The sequence below is a fragment of the Panthera uncia genome, chromosome X, assembly GCF_023721935.1.
Source record: "Panthera uncia isolate 11264 chromosome X, Puncia_PCG_1.0, whole genome shotgun sequence".
NCBI lineage: Eukaryota > Metazoa > Chordata > Mammalia > Carnivora > Felidae > Panthera > Panthera uncia.
Genome location: NC_064817.1, coordinates 50,791,486 through 50,811,643, shown reverse-complemented (window position 1 = coordinate 50,811,643; position 20,158 = coordinate 50,791,486). Strand labels below are relative to the sequence as shown.

General features: G+C 35.9%; 1 protein-coding gene across 1 annotated transcript in view; it reads left to right on the top strand.

Moving 5' to 3' along the window:
• Nucleotides 1-3,998: 3,998 nt before the first annotated feature.
• Nucleotides 3,999-20,158, top strand: part of EDA2R (ectodysplasin A2 receptor) — a 54,107-nt gene continuing 37,947 nt past the window's right edge. Inside the window, 1 exon segment of the mRNA XM_049644672.1 lies at nucleotides 3,999-4,050. Within this exon segment, the coding sequence (XP_049500629.1) occupies nucleotides 4,043-4,050 (8 nt within the window). The 5' untranslated portion in view covers nucleotides 3,999-4,042.

The window sequence follows — 20,158 nt, the reverse complement described above, 5'->3', positions numbered from 1 at the left end:
GTGGGATTCCATTTGTGATTTTGATTTGCATTTCTGTAATTGCTAATGATGTTGAGCATTTTTTATGTGCTTATTGGCCACTTGTATATCATCTTGGGATAATGTATATTCAAATACTTGGCCTATTTTTAATTGTTTTTTTTATTGTTAAGTTTTAAGATATATCTATATATTATATATGTAAGTATTTTATCAGATATCTATAATTTTCAGTTTTTTCTCTCCCTTTATATGGATTATCATTTTATTTTTTAATAGTGTCCTTTGAAGCACAAAAGGTTTAAATTTTGATTAAGTACAATTTGTTCTTTTTTTTCATTTGTTGCTTGTGCTTTTCGTATTATATCTAAGAAAACATTTACTAATCCAATGTCACCAATATTTACCCCTATATTTTTTATAAGAAAAGAAAGAAAAATTACCAAAAAAATGTTTTCTTATAAGAAAACTCTTATAGGAGTTTTATAGTTCTGTCTCTCACATTTGGATCTTTCGTCCGTTTTGGGTTAATTTTGTATGTAGTTTGAAGTAAGGGACTAATCTAATTATTTTTCATGTGAATATCCAGTTGTCACAACACCTTAAAAAACTGTTCTTTTCCCATTAAATTGCCTTTAGCACTCTTTTTGAAAATCAATTAACCATAGCATAACAACTTTGTGATGGCTACAAATTGGAAACAGCCCAATGTCTATCAACCAGAAAAAATGTATAAATTGTGGGATATCCATACAATGGGACACTAAACAGCAATGGTAAGGAACAAAGATTGTTACACACATGATGGATGAATCTCATCCACTGGGAAATAACATTGAGCAAAGAAAGTCAGAAACAAGAGTGCTCTTGCATTAAACTAATTTATATGAAGTTCAAGGACAGGTAAAAGTAATAATGGTGAAAGAAGCCAAAATAGATATTCCTTGGGAGAACAGGATGATATTGACTGGAAAGGGCAATGAGACAGCCTGTTGAGGTAATGAAAATGTTCTGTATCTTTATCTGCATAGTGTTTATATGATTATATACATATGTAAAAACTTTATAGGCTTGTCTATTTGAATTTTAAAGACTCAGCTTCATCTTCTCTGACTCTAGAAGAGTGTGTTGATGTGGTTATGAGAAACCTCAGAGTAGCCATGATTTTCTCAAAACCTAATTATTACTATCACCTTCTCTCACAATAAAAGGGAAATTACATCTACCAGAGGACACTGATGACCACAGGGAAAATTTTGACATAACTTTGGAGTTTGTCATTGGATAATGACATGTAGCCATTATTAAACGATTTTACTCATATACCGTGACTTCAAAACAGCCTAGGGTCTATGATATTTCATTCTTTTTAATAAAGACAATTCATTAAGCTTATAATGAAAGAATATTTTTGGTATGCTTCAGGTAAGCAGTTTGACAAAAACAGAGGAGAAAAAAAGCCTTCTGTTCATTCCCGGGATTTTGCTATGAGGATTTGGTAATAAGCCTGCCTTGCTTAAACATAGGTTTCAAAGTCAGTGTTAGAGAAACATGTTAAGACACATGACAAATGACATTTATTAGATAAATGAGGCTCCTGAAGTCAAACAGAATAGAGTGTTTCAGACACCAGATGCAGGTGCTGTGGAGATTCATATACCTATGTCAAGAGCTCATTTCAAGGGCAGGGCTGCTCTTTGGCTTCTGTCAATGTTTTTGTTTGTTTTTGTGGGCAAGAAAAGGATACAGGGTAGTTGTTCAGAGCAGTATGCTGGCCCTGTGGCCATAACACTTAATTCCCTTGTCATAAGGGCTATGCTACCACTGATGGTTTTTGTTTTTGTCCTTACTAAGAAGGGTAGGTAGGGAGGGGAGCATGCTTATTGAGGCTGATAGTATGGGCCAGTAATTGAAACAACACAAGAGGGAGTGTTTTTAGTTTGTACAAAAATGAATTTTGTAGCCCACTTACTTCTGAATAAAGGAATGAGGAAGAATGGCCCAGGTGATGGTGGGAAAAGATGCATTCAAGCAAGAATGCCAGCCAAGATGACTTGCCCGATCACCACTGACGACTTTTGAGAGGAAGATTGATGCCCTCTCAAAGTTCACATTCACTCTCCTGTCTTCTGATGTACATCCTTAGGACTTTCAGTACTTTCAGTACTTTATGAGGTTAAGGAGTTAGCAAAAGAATCTCACTCCACCTTTATATTTTAACAGTGCAAGCCATGTGTATCCATTATTTGAGTCCCCCTCATTATAATTCATCTTTGTAGAAAACTGTTCCTCTGCATACTTACCTCTGTCTTACTTTGTAGAGCTTTTCAAAGCCTTCAGAATGCTTTGATGAACCTTAGCTCATTTAACCTTCCCAAGAGCTATATAAGGTAGGTGAGGAATGCACTGTTCTCTTTTTTTCAGGCTAAATAACTATGGCCAGAAAAAATAAAGTGATTCATCCAAGGTCATAGGTTGAAAGAAATGTTAGGTAAGTTGACCCACCATCCCAGTTTGCCTTAAACTGTCCCAGTTTTAACATTGAAAACCCCATATACTGGGAAAACCCCTTAGTTCTGGATGATTGGTTACCCTATAGCCAGGATTAAAATGTCTATCTCTCAATTCTCAAACCTGTGCTAAAGATACTGCCCTATGTCATCTTTATTCTAAAAACTATTATCTGAATAGTATTCCTCCTTGTCTACACCTTAGTATATCAGGACATTTCTTCATGGTGGGTCATCTTCCCCTAGGACAGAAGCAATAACATCTAGTGGCCCTCAAAGGTACTCAAGACAGTTTTGGCAAAAGAGGACCACGTTTCAGCTTTCTTATCCACAAAACAATGACAATAATCTCTATATTGTTTACTTCACATGGTTATTGTGTGGATCAAATGATAAAGGATGTGAAACTGTTTTATAAGCTGCTAATAGCTATTCACATGTGAGAAATTGTGGTTATCCTTTACTCATCCAGGCAGAAGCTAGCTCCTTGCTTTATTCTCTTTCCAGGTCAGCAAGTGGTACAGCAACTAATTCTGTGAACTTTGGTGAATTTCTTGGCCTCTGTGCCTCTGTTTCCTCATATGCAAATTGGGGCTAATGATAATCTCTGATATGTTGGTGTAAAATATTGAATGAAATATTAAATGTAAAGTAAAAGATTTCCTGGCACATTAGCAGTAGCTATTTTGGATTGGCTTCCTCAACCCTGTAACTCAGAGCCAGAGACTATGTTAAGAGGACTCATAAATCAAGTGAAATGGAAGCCACTACTTACATTTTGATACCTTTTCACTAGCTCCCCAGTATTTGTGTTATGTACCCACAGCCTTCCCACAATGGATTGCCAAGAAAATGAGTACTGGGACCAATGGGGACAGTGTGTCACCTGCCAACTGTGTGGACCTGGACAAGAACTCTCCAAGGTAAGTCCCTCTGATCAGGATACTTATTTCTGTCACATTCTAGGAACAAGCCTGGCAACTGAGTGGGTCCAAGATTATGAGAGTCAGCCCTACCTGTGGCTAATACAGTTTAGTGGGCAAAACATACAGTCCAAAGATTATGATAATAGCAGTGATAATGCCAACAAAATTCCACCTGACAGGATCAGGGCCAAGGGAGTTTTCCACAATATAATGACATATATCAAGAGGAAATGTGGAGTGCAGAGGCCCATGAAGACTCCTTAGCATTAGGGAAATCTGTCAATTAAAGTAGGGCTCACCCACTTGGGGTCAAGAGTCAGATATCAGGTCTGATCTGCTATAGAGTTACTTCAGATCAAGTAGCAAAGGGACTCTAAGGAGGTGCCTTCTGAGGACAGAATATAGGTAGTAGAGTCCCAAGGTGGAAATGAATTACACATTTTCAAGGAAGAAAAAGGTTAGGACAGCTGATGTACGGTAAGTAAAATAGAGAGTGGTACACAATGAGGTCATAGAAGGGGTATAGGCCAAACTCTGTGGAGTCTTGAAGTCTATGATAAGAAATTTTCATATTTTTTCCCTCAGTGCACCAGGAACCCTTTGGAGGGTTTTGAGTAGAAGAGTAACATGATCCTGTAAGTAAAGTAAAATATCACAATTATTTAGCCCACCTTCCTATATCTGTATTTCACAAATGAAGAGACTGAGTCCAAGAGATACCAACACATGCAAGTACAAACTCTAATTTTAACTCTTTACACATAATATTTTGTATCACAGATGACTGCCCACATGGTTGATAAGGGTTCCCAGGACCCAGGAAAGGTTATCAGAGGCTAGATCATGCTGGCCATTGGGATGGACCTGATGGACCAAGCTGCTGGGCTTGACAGAATCTATTTTCAATATTACACTGATGTTGATAAAAAGTCCTGGCACTCCCATTAAGAACAGTCTCTTACAAATGTTTCTATCATATACATTACCATTATGTTTAAAGCTATCCACATTTACATATTTACGTATTGAACTTCTCCAAGGGAGAAAAGTGAGTCTTTCTATCAAACTTCCATTACCAAACTCTTAAAACATGACCAATGATGAAATGTGCATGTGTCTATTTCAGCACCACTAGAAATCTCAGAGAAAATGAAGGAATTGCAATGTTGTGCTCCTGAAAAGCTTTATATATAAAAAGATTGTACTTGTATAGTAGTCTGTACCTTGTAAAGAGCTTTCATGTGCATTGCTTGATTTGGCCCTCAGTCACACCAAGGAGGTATTATGAACCCCATTTTACATGAGGAAACTAATACTCAGAGAGAATGCACGACTTGCTCAAAGTCAAAATAGTTCAGTAAAAATAATCATGAGCCACATAAACAAGGGTTTGAGCCTCAGCTTTGCTGTGGAGAAATTAGTTTATCTATGACTCAGTTAGGATATGGTCAGCTAGAAGTAGCATAAAACTTAGCAGTGACTTGAACCATAAACACATTTATTTATGTAATGAAGTCTAAAGGTCAAGAGAATGTGCTTGATTGAGCAGACCAACAATGTTGCCAAGGACACAGACTTTTTTTTTTTTTTTACTCTTCATCTTGTGTACCTTGTTTTGTCCTCATGCTTGTGGCCTCTTGGTTGCCATAACTCAAAGCATCATATCGCCACAACAAAGTGAAAGTCAGGAAGAAGGGACAGGGACAAAACACCTTGACTTTTATTAGGGAAAATCTATCTTCCTAGAAGCAACCGAGCAAATTTTCTTTATATCTTATCGGCGAGAATTGGATGCTATATCTCTAAACTGCAAGAAAGGCTAGGAAATGAGTACCTGGCAAATGGGAATGGGATTACCATAATTAAATAAGACCAATCAAGAATCAGTTCTTGAGGATGGTCACCTTACAACCCAGAATTAAATCAATTGCCTATTAGTAAGAGAGAAAATGGGCTATAACATTTGGATAAGCAGCTAATTTCCTAATTGGCCTTGTTTTCATAATTACTTTTATTTAGATTTAAAGTTCACTCACAAGGATTTTAAACATCATTGTAAATAAATCTTTACAGAAAATCAACAGTATTTCCTCAGGACATATTTCTAGAAGTATAATTACCACGCAAAATAATGCTACTATTTAGAAATTCTTGAAATATATAAGCAGAACACTTCTGAATTTTTTTTGCTAATTTTCATTATAATTATATTTATTATCAATACTACATGGAATTCTTATATCCTAAAAGCTGTAACACATATGAACAATGCATGTATCTACCATCTATTAATTTTATGCTTTCCTTTGTAATATTAAATTACTAATTAATGAGAACTTTATGATATATCCTTTTTATTTAATTTTTTCTATTTGATGGGGGAAAAACAACTTTTTTGAGTTTATTGTCTATTTGCATTTTGAATTTTGTGTAATATTACAAATTGCTTATTTTACTCATCTATTCATTGTTTATTCTTTACTAGTGTAAGAAACCTGAGTAAACAAATAGCAGAATATAGAGAGTTTTTAAATACTTTATATAATATATATGACTTTAAAAATGAAATGGTTTTGAATTTTGTTTCATTTTATGAACATGTGTTGACAATTGCATCTATTTTCCCTTTGACATGTTAATTTGATTGTATATATTAATAAATTCCAAAAATTAAGATATATTGCATTTCTATGATAAACCAATTTTTATTGTGATTTGGGGTTACATATCCTTTTATCTTTTATAAGTTAATATTTTATTTATAATAAATAAATAGTCTTACAGCACTATCAGCACCAAAATTTGAATAAGAATTATGTTAGCTGAGTAAAATTAATTAAGAACACCAATGTTCTTCTAATTATTAAACTGGTTAAATAAACCAGCCCTACAAGAGATCCTAAGGGGGATCCTGTGAGACAAAGTACCAGAGATATCACTACAAGCATGAAACCTATGGACATCACAATGACTCTAAACCCATATCTTTCTAGAATAACACTGAATGTAAATGGACTAAATGCGCCAACGAAAAGACATAGGGTATCAGAATGGATAAAAAAACAAGACCCATCTATTTGCTGTCTACAAGAGACTCATTTTAGACCTGAGGACACCTTCAGATTGAGAGTGAGGGGATGGAGAACTATTTATTATGCCACTGGAAGTCAAAAGAAAGCTGGAGTAGCCATACTTCTATCAGAAAAACTAGACTTTAAATTAAAGGCTGTAACAAGAGATGAAGAAGGGCGTTATATAATAATCACAGGGTCTATCCATCAGGAAGAGCTAACAATTATAAATGTCTATGTGCCGAATACATTAGCCCATAAATGTATAAAACAATCATTCACAAACATAAGCAACCTTATTGATAAGAATGTGGTAATTGCAGGGGACTTTAACACTCCACTTACAGAAATGGATAGATCATCTAGATCCACGGTCAATAAAGAAAAAAGGGCCCTGAATGATACGTTGGATCAGATGGACTTGACAGATGTATTTAGAACTCTGCATCCAAAAGAAACAGAATATACTTTCTTCTCGAGTGCACATGGAACATTCTCCAAGATAGATCGCATACTGGGTCACAAAACAACCCTTCATAAGTATAAAAGAATTGAAATTATACCATGCATACTTTCAGACCACAATGCTATGAAGCTTGAAATCAACCACAGGAAAAAGTCTGGAAAACCTCCAAAAGCATGGAGCTTAAAGAACACCCTACTAAAGAATGAGTGGGTCAACCAGGCAATTAGACAAGAAATTAAAAAATATATGGAAACAAACGAAAATGAAAATACAACAATCCAAACGCTTTGGGATGCAGCGAAGGCCGTCTTGAGAGGAAAATACATTGCAATCCAGGCTTATCTCCAGAAACAAGAAAAATCCCAAATAAAAATCTAACAGCACACCTAAAGGAAATAGAAGCAGAACAGCAAAGACAGCCTAAATCCAGCAGAAGTACAGAAATAATAAAGATCAGAGCAGAAATAAACAATATAGAATCTAAAAAAACTGTAGAGCAGATCAACGAAACCAAGAGTTGGTTTTTTGAAAAAAATAAACAAAATTGATAAACCTCTAGCCAGGCTTCTCAAAGAGAAAAGGGAGAGGACCCAAAGAGATAAAATCATGAATGAAAATGGAATGATTACAACCAATTCCTCAGAGGTACAAGCAATTATCAGGGAATACTATGAAAAATTATATGCAAAAAAACTGGACAACCTGGAAGAAATGGACAAATTCCTAAACACCCACACACTTCCAAAACTCAATCAGGAGGAAATAGAAAGCTTGAACAGACCCATTACCAGCGAAGAAATTGAATCAGTCATCAAAAATCCCCCAACAAATAAGAGTCCAGGACCAGATGGCTTCCCAGGGGACTTCTACCAGACGTTTAAAGGAGAGATAATATCTATCCTTCTCAAGCTATTCCAAAAAATAGAAAGGGAAGAACAACTTCCAGACTCATTCTATGAAGCCAGTATTACTTTGATTCCTAAACCAGACAGAGACCCAGTAAAAAAAGAGAACTACAGGCCAATATCCGTGATGAATATGGATGCAAAAATTCTCAATAAGATAATGGCAAATCGAATTCAACAGCATATAAAAGAATGATTCACCATGATTAAGTGGGATTCATTCCTGGGCTGCAGGGCTGGTTCAACATTCTCCAATCAATCAACGTGATACATCACATTAATAAAAAAGAAGAGAAGAACCATATGATCCTGTCAATCGATGCAGAAAAGGCCTTTGACAAAATTCAGCAACGTTTCTTAATAAAAACCCTCGAGAAAGTTGGGATAGAAGGAACATACTTAAAGATCATAAAAGCCAATTATGAAAAGCCCACAGCTACTATCATCCTCAATGGGGAAAAACTGAGAGCTTTTTCCCTGAGATCAGGAACATGACAGGGATGCCCACTCTCACCGCTGTTGTTTAACATAGTGTTGGAAGTTCTAGCATCTGCAATCAGACAACAAAAGGAAATCAAAGGCATCCAAATTGGCAAAGATGAAGTTAAGCTTTCACTTTTTGCAGATGACATGATATTATACATGGAAAATCCGATAGACTCCACCAGAAGTCTGCTAGAACTGATACATGAATTCAGCAAAGTTGCAGGATACAAAATCAATGTACAGAAATCAGTTGCATTCTTATACACTAATAATGAAGTAACAGAAAGATAAATAAAGAAACTGATCCCATTCACAATGGCACCAAGAAGCATAAAATACCTAGGAATAAACCTAACCAAAGATGTGAAAGATCTGTATGCTGAAAACTATAGAAAGCTTATGAAGGAAATTGAAGAAGATATAAAGAAATGGAAAAACATTCCCTGCTCATGGATTGGAAGAATAAATATTGTCAAAATGTCAATACTACCCAAAGTTATCTACACATTCAATGCAATCCCAGTCAAAATTGCACCAGCATTCTTCTTGAAACTAGAACAAGCAATCCTAACATTTGTATGGAACCACAAAAGACCCCGAATAGCCAAAGTAATTTTGAAGAAGACCAAAGCAGGAGGCATCACAATCCCAGACTTTAGCCTCTACTACAAAGCTGTAATCATCATGACAGCATGGTATTGGCACAAAAACAGACACATAGACCAATGGGATAGAATAGAAACCCCAGAACTAGACCCACAAACGTATGGCCAACTAATCTTTGACAAAGCAGGAAAGAACATCCAATGGAAAAAAAGACAGTCTCATTAACAAATGGTGCTGGGAGAACTGGACAGCAACATGCAAAAGATTGAAACTAGACCACTTTCTCACACCATTCACAAAAATAAACACAAAATGGATAAAGGACCTGAATGTGAGACAAGAAACCATTAAAACCCTAGAGGAGAAAGCAGGAAAACACCTCTCTGACCTCAGCCGTAACAATCTCTTACTTGACACATCCCCAAAGGTAAGGGAATTAAAAGCAAAAATGAACTACTGGGACCTTATGAAGATAAAAAGCTTCTGCACAGCAAAGGAAACAACCAACAAAACGAAAAGGCAACCAACGGAATGGGAAAAGATATTTGCAAATGACATATCGGACAAAGGGTTAGTATCCAAAATCTATAAAGAGCTCACCAAACTCCACACCCGAAAAACAAATAACCCAGTGAAGAAATGGGAAGAAGACGTGAATAGACACTTCTCTACAGAAGACATCCAGATGGCCAACAGGCACATGAAAAGATGCTCAACGTCGCTCCTCATCAGGGAAATACAAATCAAAACCACACTCAGATAACACCTCATACCAGTCAGAGTGGCCAAAATGAACAAATCAGAAGACTATAGATGCTGGAAAGGATGTGGAGAAACGGGAACCCTCTTGCACTGTTGGTGGGAATGCAAATTGGTGCAGCCATTCTGGAAAACAGTGTGGAGGTTCCTAAAAAAATTAAAAATAGACCTAACCTATGACTCAGCAATAGCACTGCTAGGAATTTACCCAAGGGATACAGGAGTACTGATGGATAGGGGCACTTGTACCCCAATGTTTATAGCAGCACTCTCAACAATAGCCAAATTGTGGAAAGAGCCTAAATGTCCATCAACTGATGAATAGATAAAGAAATTGTGGTTTATATACACAATGGAGTACTACATGGTAATGAGCAAGAATGAAATATGGCCCTTTGTAGCCACATGGATGGAACTGGAGAGTGTTATGCTAAGTGAAATAAGCCATACAGAGAAAGACAGATACCATATGGTTTCACTCTTATGTTGATCCTGAGAAACTTAACAGAAACCCATGGGGGAGGGGAAGGAAAAAAAAAAAAGAGGTTAGAGTGGAAGAGAGCCAAAGCATAAGAGACTCTTAAAAACTGAGAACAAACTGAAGGTTGATGACGGGTGGGAGGGAGAGGAGGGTGGGTGATGGGTATTGAGGAGGACACCTTTTAGGATGAGCACTGGGTGTTGTATGGAAAACAATTTGACAATAAACGTCATATACTGAAAACAAACAAAAAAAACCTGGTTAATAGCAAACATTTGGGTTACATTAATCATTTGAGAGAATTGCCTTTGCCTCCTAATTAGGAAAGAAGATTCTTTGTATAATTTTTGCATGATACCTTGTTCTTTTTTAATTTCCTGAAAATGACTCATTCATTTATTCAATAAGTTATTATTGAGTAAAATTTGATAGTGTTTATTTTCATCTGGTATGCAAATGTCTGCTTTTAATTGTTGTATTAGACCATTTATATATAAGGTAATGATTGATATATTAGAGCTTAAGTCTGCCATTTTATTATTTTTTAAATTTTATTTTTCTTGTTCCTCTGTCTTTTCTTGACTTCCTGTGGGTAAACTAATTTGGGCGGGATTATATCTTGATTGTTGTATAGACCAGTAAGAAAGAGATCATTCTGGGTATTATTATATACACATGTAACTTAACACTCCCTACCAGTATCAAGATTTTATCATTTTGTAACATAAATTTCACTGGTAATGGCAAACATATAGTCATAGTTAAATTCTGCAATATCGTAATATTGGTGCTTTATTCACAACTCTAGTTTAAAAAAATATATATATAGATAGATAGATATAGATAATAGATAGATATAGATATCCATATAGACATATAGATGTATAACCATAAATACAATAATCTTCTGCTAGCAATTGCACTATATATATATATATATATATATATATATATAAAACATGTACAGACAGTCCCCACTTACAATGGTTAACATACACATTTTCAATGTTATGGTGTTAAAGTGATGTACATTCAGTAAAAACTTTAATCTGAATTTTGAATTTTGGTCTTTTCTTTGGATAGTGATATGTGAGACAATACTCTCCCATGATGCTGGTCAGCAGCAGTGAGCTGCAGCTCCCATTCAGCCACATGATTGCGAGGTTAAAGCAACAATACACTTACAGCAATCCATGTCCATAAAATTATTCTTTTTTTATCTCTTAGTACAGTATTAAATAAATTACATGAGATATTCAATACTTTATTACAAAATATGTTTCGTTTAAGATCATTTTGCCCAACTCTAGGCTAGTGTACACATTCTTGGAACCATATAAAGTAGGCTAGACTAGGCTATGATTTTCAGTAGCAGTATTAAATGTATTCTCAAGTATAATATTTTCAAATGATGATTCATTTATTGGGATGTAACCACATTGTCAATTGAGGAAGATCTTTAAATTGTAATAGCAATACCTAAAATGTGTGAGAGAGAAGTAAGATTGTATAATATATGAATTCTATTGAAGTTATCAGTTTAAAATAAGGTGTCAAAAATTTAAGATATTTTATGTAAGCCTCATGGTGAGAAAAAGGGGAAGTATTGTAATAATTACACAAAACACGACAAAAACATCAAGCAACACTGATACTAAAACACATTAAAACACAAAGGATAGAAGGTTAAGGAACAGGAGCAATGGACTTAGAAAATGACCAGAGAACAATTAACAAAGTGGCAATAGTAAGTACTTGCTTATCAATAATTATTTAAATATAAATGGATTAAACCCTCCAATCAAAAAATATAGATGGGGTAAATAGATAAAAAAGCAAGATCCTATCAATATTCTGCCTACAAAGAGCTCACTTTAGCCTTAAATATAGATATGCACTGAGAGTGAAGGGATGGAAAAAGACATTCAAACAAATGGTAAAAGCAAACAAACAAACAAACAACAACAACAACAAAACAAGGTGTAACTATACTTATATCAGACAAAATAGACTGTAAAAGTGTTAAAGAGATGGGGCAGCTGGGTGGCTCCTTCGGTTGAGTCTGACTCTTGATTTCAGCTCAGGTCATGATCTCATGGTTGGTAAGATTGAGCACCACATTGGGCTCCATGCTGACAGTGCAGAGCCTGCTTAGGATTCTTTCCTTTCTCTGTGCCTCTCCCCCCTACTTGTGCTCTCTCCCTCTCCCTCTCTCTCAAAGTAAACATTTAAAAAAAATAAAGAAAATGAAAGTGTTAAAGAGACAAAAAAGGTAATTATATAATGATAAAGGAGTCAAAACATCAAGAAAATATACCAATTGCAAATATTTATGTGCCCAACTTTGGAGCACCAAAGTGTTAAAGCAAAAACTAACAGAGCTAAAAGGAGAAATAAACAGTAATACAATAATAGATGGAGACTTAATTCTCTACTCTCAACACTCAATAGATCCAGACAGAGAATCCATAAGGGAACAGTGAATTTGAACAACACTATAGACCAAATGACCTAATGGATGTATATAGAACATTCTATCCAATAACAGCAGATACACATTCTTCTCAGATGGAAATGGCATATTTTCTAAGATAGACTACATGTTAGGCCACAAAACAAGTCTTAGCAAATTCAAGAAGGCTGAAATCATACCAAAGATTTTATTTGACCACAATGACATGAAACTAGAAACTAATAACAAGAGAAAAACTGGAAAATTTTGAATTCATGGAAATTAAAACACACTTTCTTGAACATCCAATGGATCAAAGAACAAAATAAAAGGGAATAAAAATTTCTTGAGACGAATGAAAATAGAAACACCACATACAGGAACTTATGTGATACAGCAGAAACAATTCTAAGAAGGAAGTTCTTAGCAATAAATGCCTACATTAAGAAGCAAGAAAGATCCCAAATAAACAACCTAATTCATAGCTTAAGGAACTAGAAAAGTAAAAACAGAGACCAAAGCTAGTAGGAAAAAAAAAGAAATAATAAATATCAGAGAATAAGTAAATGAAATAGGAACAATAGAAACAATAGGAAAGATTAAACTAAGAGTGTGGTTTTTTTGAAAAGATAAAATTTATAAACTGTTAGCTAAAATAATCAAGGAAAAATGGGAAAGGACACCAATCAAACAGAATTATCTATGAAAAAGCAGACATTACAATTGATGGCACAAATATTCCATGGATCATAAAAGGCAAGGCTATATTAAAAACTATATTCTAACAAACTGAACAACCTAGAAGAAAAGGGAAAAATCTTAGAAACATACAATTTACAAAAACTGAATCAGGAAAAAATAAATAATCTGAATATACCAATTACTAGAAAGGAGATTATATTAGTAATTTAAAACATCTCCCAATAAAGAAAAGCCAAGGATTACATGACTTCGCTGGTGAATCTTACCAAATATTTCAAGAATTAACACGAATCCTTTTCAAATTCTTCCAAAAAATCAGAGAGGAGGGACACTCTCAAACTTAATTTACAAGGCCAACATTATCTTGATACCAAAACCAGAAAAGTTTACTACTAGAAAAGGTAACTACAGGCCAATAACCGTGATGAATATGGAAGCAAAAATTCTTAATAAAATACTAACAAACCAAATTCAGGAGCAAATTAAAGGGATAATTTACCATAATCAAGTGAGATTTATCCCTGTGATGTAAGGATGGTTTAACTTATGCAAATCAGTTAATGTGATGTATCACAATAGAATGAAAGAAAATAATCATACGATAATCTCAGTAGATTCAGAAAAAGCATTCAACAAAATCTTAACATCCACTCATGTTGAAAAACTCCTTAACAAATTAGACATAGAAGCAACACATCTCAATATAATAAAGGCCAAATATGATAAGCCAACAGCTAATATACTCAAAGGTGAAAGAATGAAAGCTTTTCCTGTAAGATCAGGGTGCCCACTCTCATCACTTATATTCAACATAGTACTGGAAGTCCTTGCTAGAGAAATTAAGCAAGTAAAATAAATAAAATTTATCAGATATGGAAAGAAGTAAGTAAAATTGTCTGTATTAGCAAATGGCATGCTTTTATACCTAGAAAATCCTAAAGACTCAATCAAAAACCTGTTAGATCTAATCAATGAATTCAGTAGCTGCAGAATACAAATTAACATACAAAATCAGTAACATTTCTGTACATTTACAATAGCATCAAAAACAATAAGTAGGAATAGATTAACTTAGGAAGAAAAAGATCTCTACACTGAAAACTATAAAACACTGAAGAAAGAAATTGAAGAAAACATAAATAAATGGAAAGGTATTTCATATTCATGAAATGGAAGAATTCATATTGTTAAAATGTCACTACTACCAAAAGCTATCTATAGATTCAATTAAATTCATTTCAATATACCTATGACATTTTTATAAGAGTAGAAAAAACATTCCTAACCTCTATATTGAACCACAAAAAACCCCAAATAGCCAAAGAAATACTGAGAAAGAAGAACAAATCACACTTCCTGATTTCAAGCTATACTATATATCTGTAGTCATCAAAACAGTATGGTACTGCCATAAATGCAGACACATAGACCAATCGAACAAAATCAAGATCCCAGAAATAAACCCAAGTATATAGTCAACTAATATTTGACAAAGGGGACAAGAGTACTCAATGGAGAAAAGACAGTCTCTTCAATAAATGATGCTGGGATAATTGTATTATTTACATTGATAAGAATTAAACTCAACCCATATCTTAAACTACTCACAAAAATTAACTTTAAATAAATAAAAGACTTAAATGTTACACCTGAAGCCATAAAGTCTAGAAGAAAGCATAGGAACAAAATGTCATGACGTGGGTATTGGTAGTGATTTTGTTTAATATTACACCTGAAGCACAAGCAACGACCACCACAAATAAACAAGTGGGACCATATCAAACATAAAAGCCTCTGCACAGCAAAAGAAACCATCAACAAAGTGAAAAGACAACCTACAGAATGGGAAAAATATATTTATAAATCATATATCTCATAAGGGATTAATATACTAAACATATGAAAATTCATACAACTCAATAGCATAATAACAAATAGTCCAATTAAAAAATGGGCAAAGAAATTGAACAGACATTTCCCCAAAGAAGAAATTCCAACAGGTACATGAAAAATGATCAACATCACTAGTCATGGAAATGCAGACTAAAATCACAGTAAAATATCACCTTACACATGTTAGAAAGGCCATATATATATATATATATATATATATATATATACATATACATATAAAGTTTCTGAAACTTTGATGGAATTGTAAATTGGTACAGCCATTGGAAAACATTATGGAGGATCCTCAAAAATTTAAAAATAGAACAACCATATAATTCAGCAATTCCATTTCTGGGAATATATCCAAAGGTAAAAAAAAACAAAAACAAAAACAAAAACACTAACTTGAAAAGATATCTGCACCCCCATGGTCATAGCATCATTATTTATAATAGTCAAGACGTGAAAACAACTTAACTCTTCATGTATGAGTGAATAAATAAAGACGTTGTGGTTCACGCACACACACACACAGGGAGAGAGAAATACATACATACATAATGATATATTATTACATACATAATGAGATATTATTAAGCCATAAATAATGAGAAAACCCTACCATTTACAACAACATGGATGGACATTGAAGGCATTATGCTAAGTGAAAAAGTCTGACAGAGAAAGAAAAATCCTGTATAATATCACTTACATGTGGAATCTAAAACAAAACAAAAATTCATGGAAAAATAGATCAGACTTACGGTTACCAGAGTCAAGATGGGAGGGGTGTGAATAAAGGCGATCAAATGGTACAAACTTTCAGTTGTAAGATATATAAGTGCTAGGGACATAATGTGCAATGTGATGACTATAACTAGCCCTGCTACATAATATACAGGAATGTTGTTAAAAGAGTATATCCTAACAGTTCTCATCACAAGGGGAGACTTTTTCTTCTTTTCTTTTTATTGTATGTATAAGAGAAGATGGATATTAGCTGAACCCATTGTGTTAATCATTTCACAATATATGTAAATCAGACCATCATCATACTGTATGCCTTAAACATATACAGTGAAGAATGTGAATTATTTCACAAAAAAAAACCTGGAAAAAATTACCATTCTGAGTAAAGTATCAAAACATTACTTCCATTTAGTTTTCTTTGTTTTCTCCACTTTTAGAAAGATACGGGTTTAGAGTCATTGTGATGTCTGTATGTTTTATGTTTGTAGTCATGTCTCTGGTACTTTGTCTCACAGGATCCCCCTTAGGATCTCTTGTAGGGCTGGTTTAGTGGTGACAAATTCCTTCAGTTTTTGTTTGTTTGGGAAGACCTTTATCTCTCCTTCTATTCTAAATGACAGACTTGCTGGATAAAGGATTCTCGGCTGCATATTTTTTCTGTTTAGCACACTGAAGATCTCGTGCCAATCCTTTCTGGCCTGCCAAGTTTCAAAAGAGAGATCAGTCACGAGTCTTATAGGTCTCCCTTTACATGTGAGGGCACGTTTATCCCTTGCTGCTTTCAGAATTTTCTCTTTATCCTTGTATTTTGCCAGTTTCACTATGATATGTCGTGCAGAAGATCGATTCAAGTTACGTCTGAAGGGAGTTCTCTGTGCCTCTTGGATTTCAATGCCTTTTTCCTTCCCCAGGTCAGGGAAGTTCTCAGCTATGATTTCTTCAAGTACACCTTCAGTAACTTTCCCTCTCTCTTCCTCCTCTGGGATACCAATTATGCGTATATTATTTCTTTTTAGTGTATCACTTAGTTATCTAATTTTCCCCTCATACTCCTGGATTTCTTTATCTCTCTTTTTCTCAGCTTCCTCTTTTTCCATAACTTTATCTTCTAGTTCACCTATTCTCTCCTCTGCCTCTTCAAGCCGAGCCGTCGTGGTTTCCATTTTGTTTTGCATTTCGTTTAAAGTGCTTTTCAGCTCCTTGTGACTGTTCCTTAGTCCCTTGATCTCTGTAGCAAGAGATTCTCTGCTGTCCTCTATACTGTTTTCAAGCCCAGCGATTAATTTTATGACTATTATTCTAAATTCACTTTCTGTTATATTATTTAAATCCTTTTTGATCAGTTCATTAGCTGTTGTTATTTCCTGGAGATTCTTCTGAGGGGAATTCTTCCGTTTGGTCATTTTGGATAGTCCCTGGAGTGGTGAGGACCTGCAGGGCACTTCCCCTGTGCTGTGGTGTGTAACTGGAATTGGTGGGCGGGGCCGCAGTCCGACCTGATGTCTGCCCCCAGCCCACTGCTGGGGCCACAGTCAGACTGGTGTGTGCCTTCTCTTCCCCTCTCCTAGGGGCGGGATTCACTGTGGGGTGGCGTGGCCCATCTGGGCTACTTGCACACTGCCAGGCTTGTGGTGCTGCGTATCTGGCGTATTAGCTGGGGTGGGTAGGCAAGGTGCACGGGGGCAGGAGGGGCAGGCTTAGCTCACTTCTCCTTAGGTGATCCACTTCAGGAGGGGCCCTGTGGCAGCGGGAGGGAGTGAGATCAGCTGCCTGGAGGTTTGGCTCCCCAGAAGCACAGAGGTGGGTGTTTGCGCAGAGCTAGCAAGTTCCCTGGCAGGAACTGGTTCCCTTTGGGATTTTGGCTGGGGGATGAGCGGTGGAGATGGCGCTGGCGAGCGCCTTTGTTCCCCACTAAACTGAGCTCTGTCGTCCGAGTGCTCAGCAGCTCTCCCTCCCTTTGTCCTCCAGTCTTCCTGCTTTCTGAGCAGAGCTGTTAACTTATGACCTCCCAGAGGCTAAGTCGTGCTTGCTGTTGGAACACAGTCCGTCAGGCCCCTCCGCTTTTGCCAGCCAGACTCGGGGGCTCTGCTTGGTCGGCGAGCCACCCCTCCGCCCCGGCTCCCTCCCGCCAGTCCGTGGAGCGTGCACCGCCTTGCCGCCCTTCCTACCCTCTTCCGTGGGCCTCTCGTCTGCGCTTGGCTCCGGAGACTCCGTTCTGCTAATCCTCTGGTGGTTTTCTGGGTTCTTTAGGTAGGTGTAGGTGGAATCTAAGTGATCAGCAGGACGCGCGGTGAGCCCAGCGTCCTCCTACGCCGCCATCCGCTTTCTCCACTTTTAAATATCAAATTCTTCGCCATAGAAAGACTGTCTTTCTTTCCCCTTCATTCCCATAGGGTAGTTTTGATAGATATAGAATTTACATTTGTAAGTTATTTTCTTTCATCACTTCAAAAATGTTGGTCACTTCCTTCTGGCCTCCATGGCTTCAGTAGAAACCCATCCATGGTCGTTCCAATGGGTGTTGCCTTTAGAATGTAATTTTTTTTTTCCTGACTGCTTCTAAGATTTCTCCTTTGTCATTAGTTTTCAGAAGTTTCATTTTAATGCTTACTGGTATACTTTATTTGAATTTATTCTACTTGGGTTTTACTCGCCCTCTTGAATCTGTAGGTCTTTTACCAAATTTGTGGTTTTCAGTCTTTATTTCTTTGAAAACTTTTTCAGAAATATATTATTTTCTTTCTATTTTAATGAGACTCTGATAATATAATTGTTTAATGATTTTTTTTTTATTTTCCCACAGGTCCATTATATTTTCAGTCTGTTTCCTTCCTGTTCATTTTGCATAAATTCTATTGCTTTGTACTCAAGTTCAGTGATTCTTTCATCTGTTAGTTCCTCTATGCTATTGAGCCCATTCAGGGATTTTTTAATTTATATTTCAACTTTTTTTTTTATTTTCACAGTTTCTATGTGAAAAATATTTTGTAACTTCTTGCTGATATTTTCTAATAATTATTTTATTGCAAGATAATTTGTAATTGCTGACTGAAGCATTTGTATGGTGACTGCTTTAAAATACTTGTTAGATAATTCCAACATCTGATTTATTTAAGTGTTGGTGTCAGTTGATTGCCTTTTCTCATTCGTGGAATTTTCCTAATTCTTGTTATGATAAGAGATGTTTTTAAACATATCTCTTGGAGGAGCGCCTGGGTGGCTCAGTCGGTTAAGCGTCCGACTTCGGCTCAGGTCATGATCGCGTGGTCCATGAGTTTGAGCCCCACGTCGGGCTCTGTGCTGACAGCTCAGAGCCTGGAGCCTGTTTCAGATTCTGTGTCTCCCTCTCTCTGACCCTCTCCCGTTCATGCTCTGTCTCTCTCTGTCTCAAAAGTAAATAAACATTAAAAAAATTAGAAAAAAATATCTCTTGGATATTTTCATATTTGCTAAGAGACCAAGTGTTCTATTTAAATCTTTTATTTTAGGAGATGATCCCTTGTTTAGGTTTAGCATACCTGTCTTGGCTTACTTTTGTGAATATGGTTGTAATGAGAATGTGATTTTCATGATATTTATAGTATGACTTTGGTCTATATGATTTTATAGTATGACTTTGGTCTATGTGGTTTATTTTGTGCTACTGTGGCCCTCACTACTCTTTCCTGGTGCTGCTTGAGGAGTATAAGAATTTCTCTGGGCCAGGAAACTGTTACTTCTCTTGAAAAAGGAAGTATCTCAGTTGTAGAGAGGAAGAACACATCCCAGGTCAGACTGCTTGCTGTTATAGGATATCATTTGCCAGTGCACCATGGCAAATTGTCTGTAGGTGGAGAAGAAGAATATCAGACTCACAGGACAAAGGAGCTTCTTGGACTGGGCACTTATGTCTTTGAGATCCCTCTGGACAGTACCCCTGTGGCCTGGTGTCTCTAATTGGGATGAGGAGACTCAGGGTAACAGGGAAGACGCTTCCCAGGAGATACCATTCATGACACAACATTTGTGCCCCATATTTGCTTATTTGTGAAACAAATGACAATACACACCTTACAGAAATTTATGAAGAATAAACAAGAATATAAGTACATGAAAGGAATTTTTGTTTTATTAATTTAATTATCAGGACATAACATACATAATAGCATCCTAGCACATAGTAGTTGATCAAT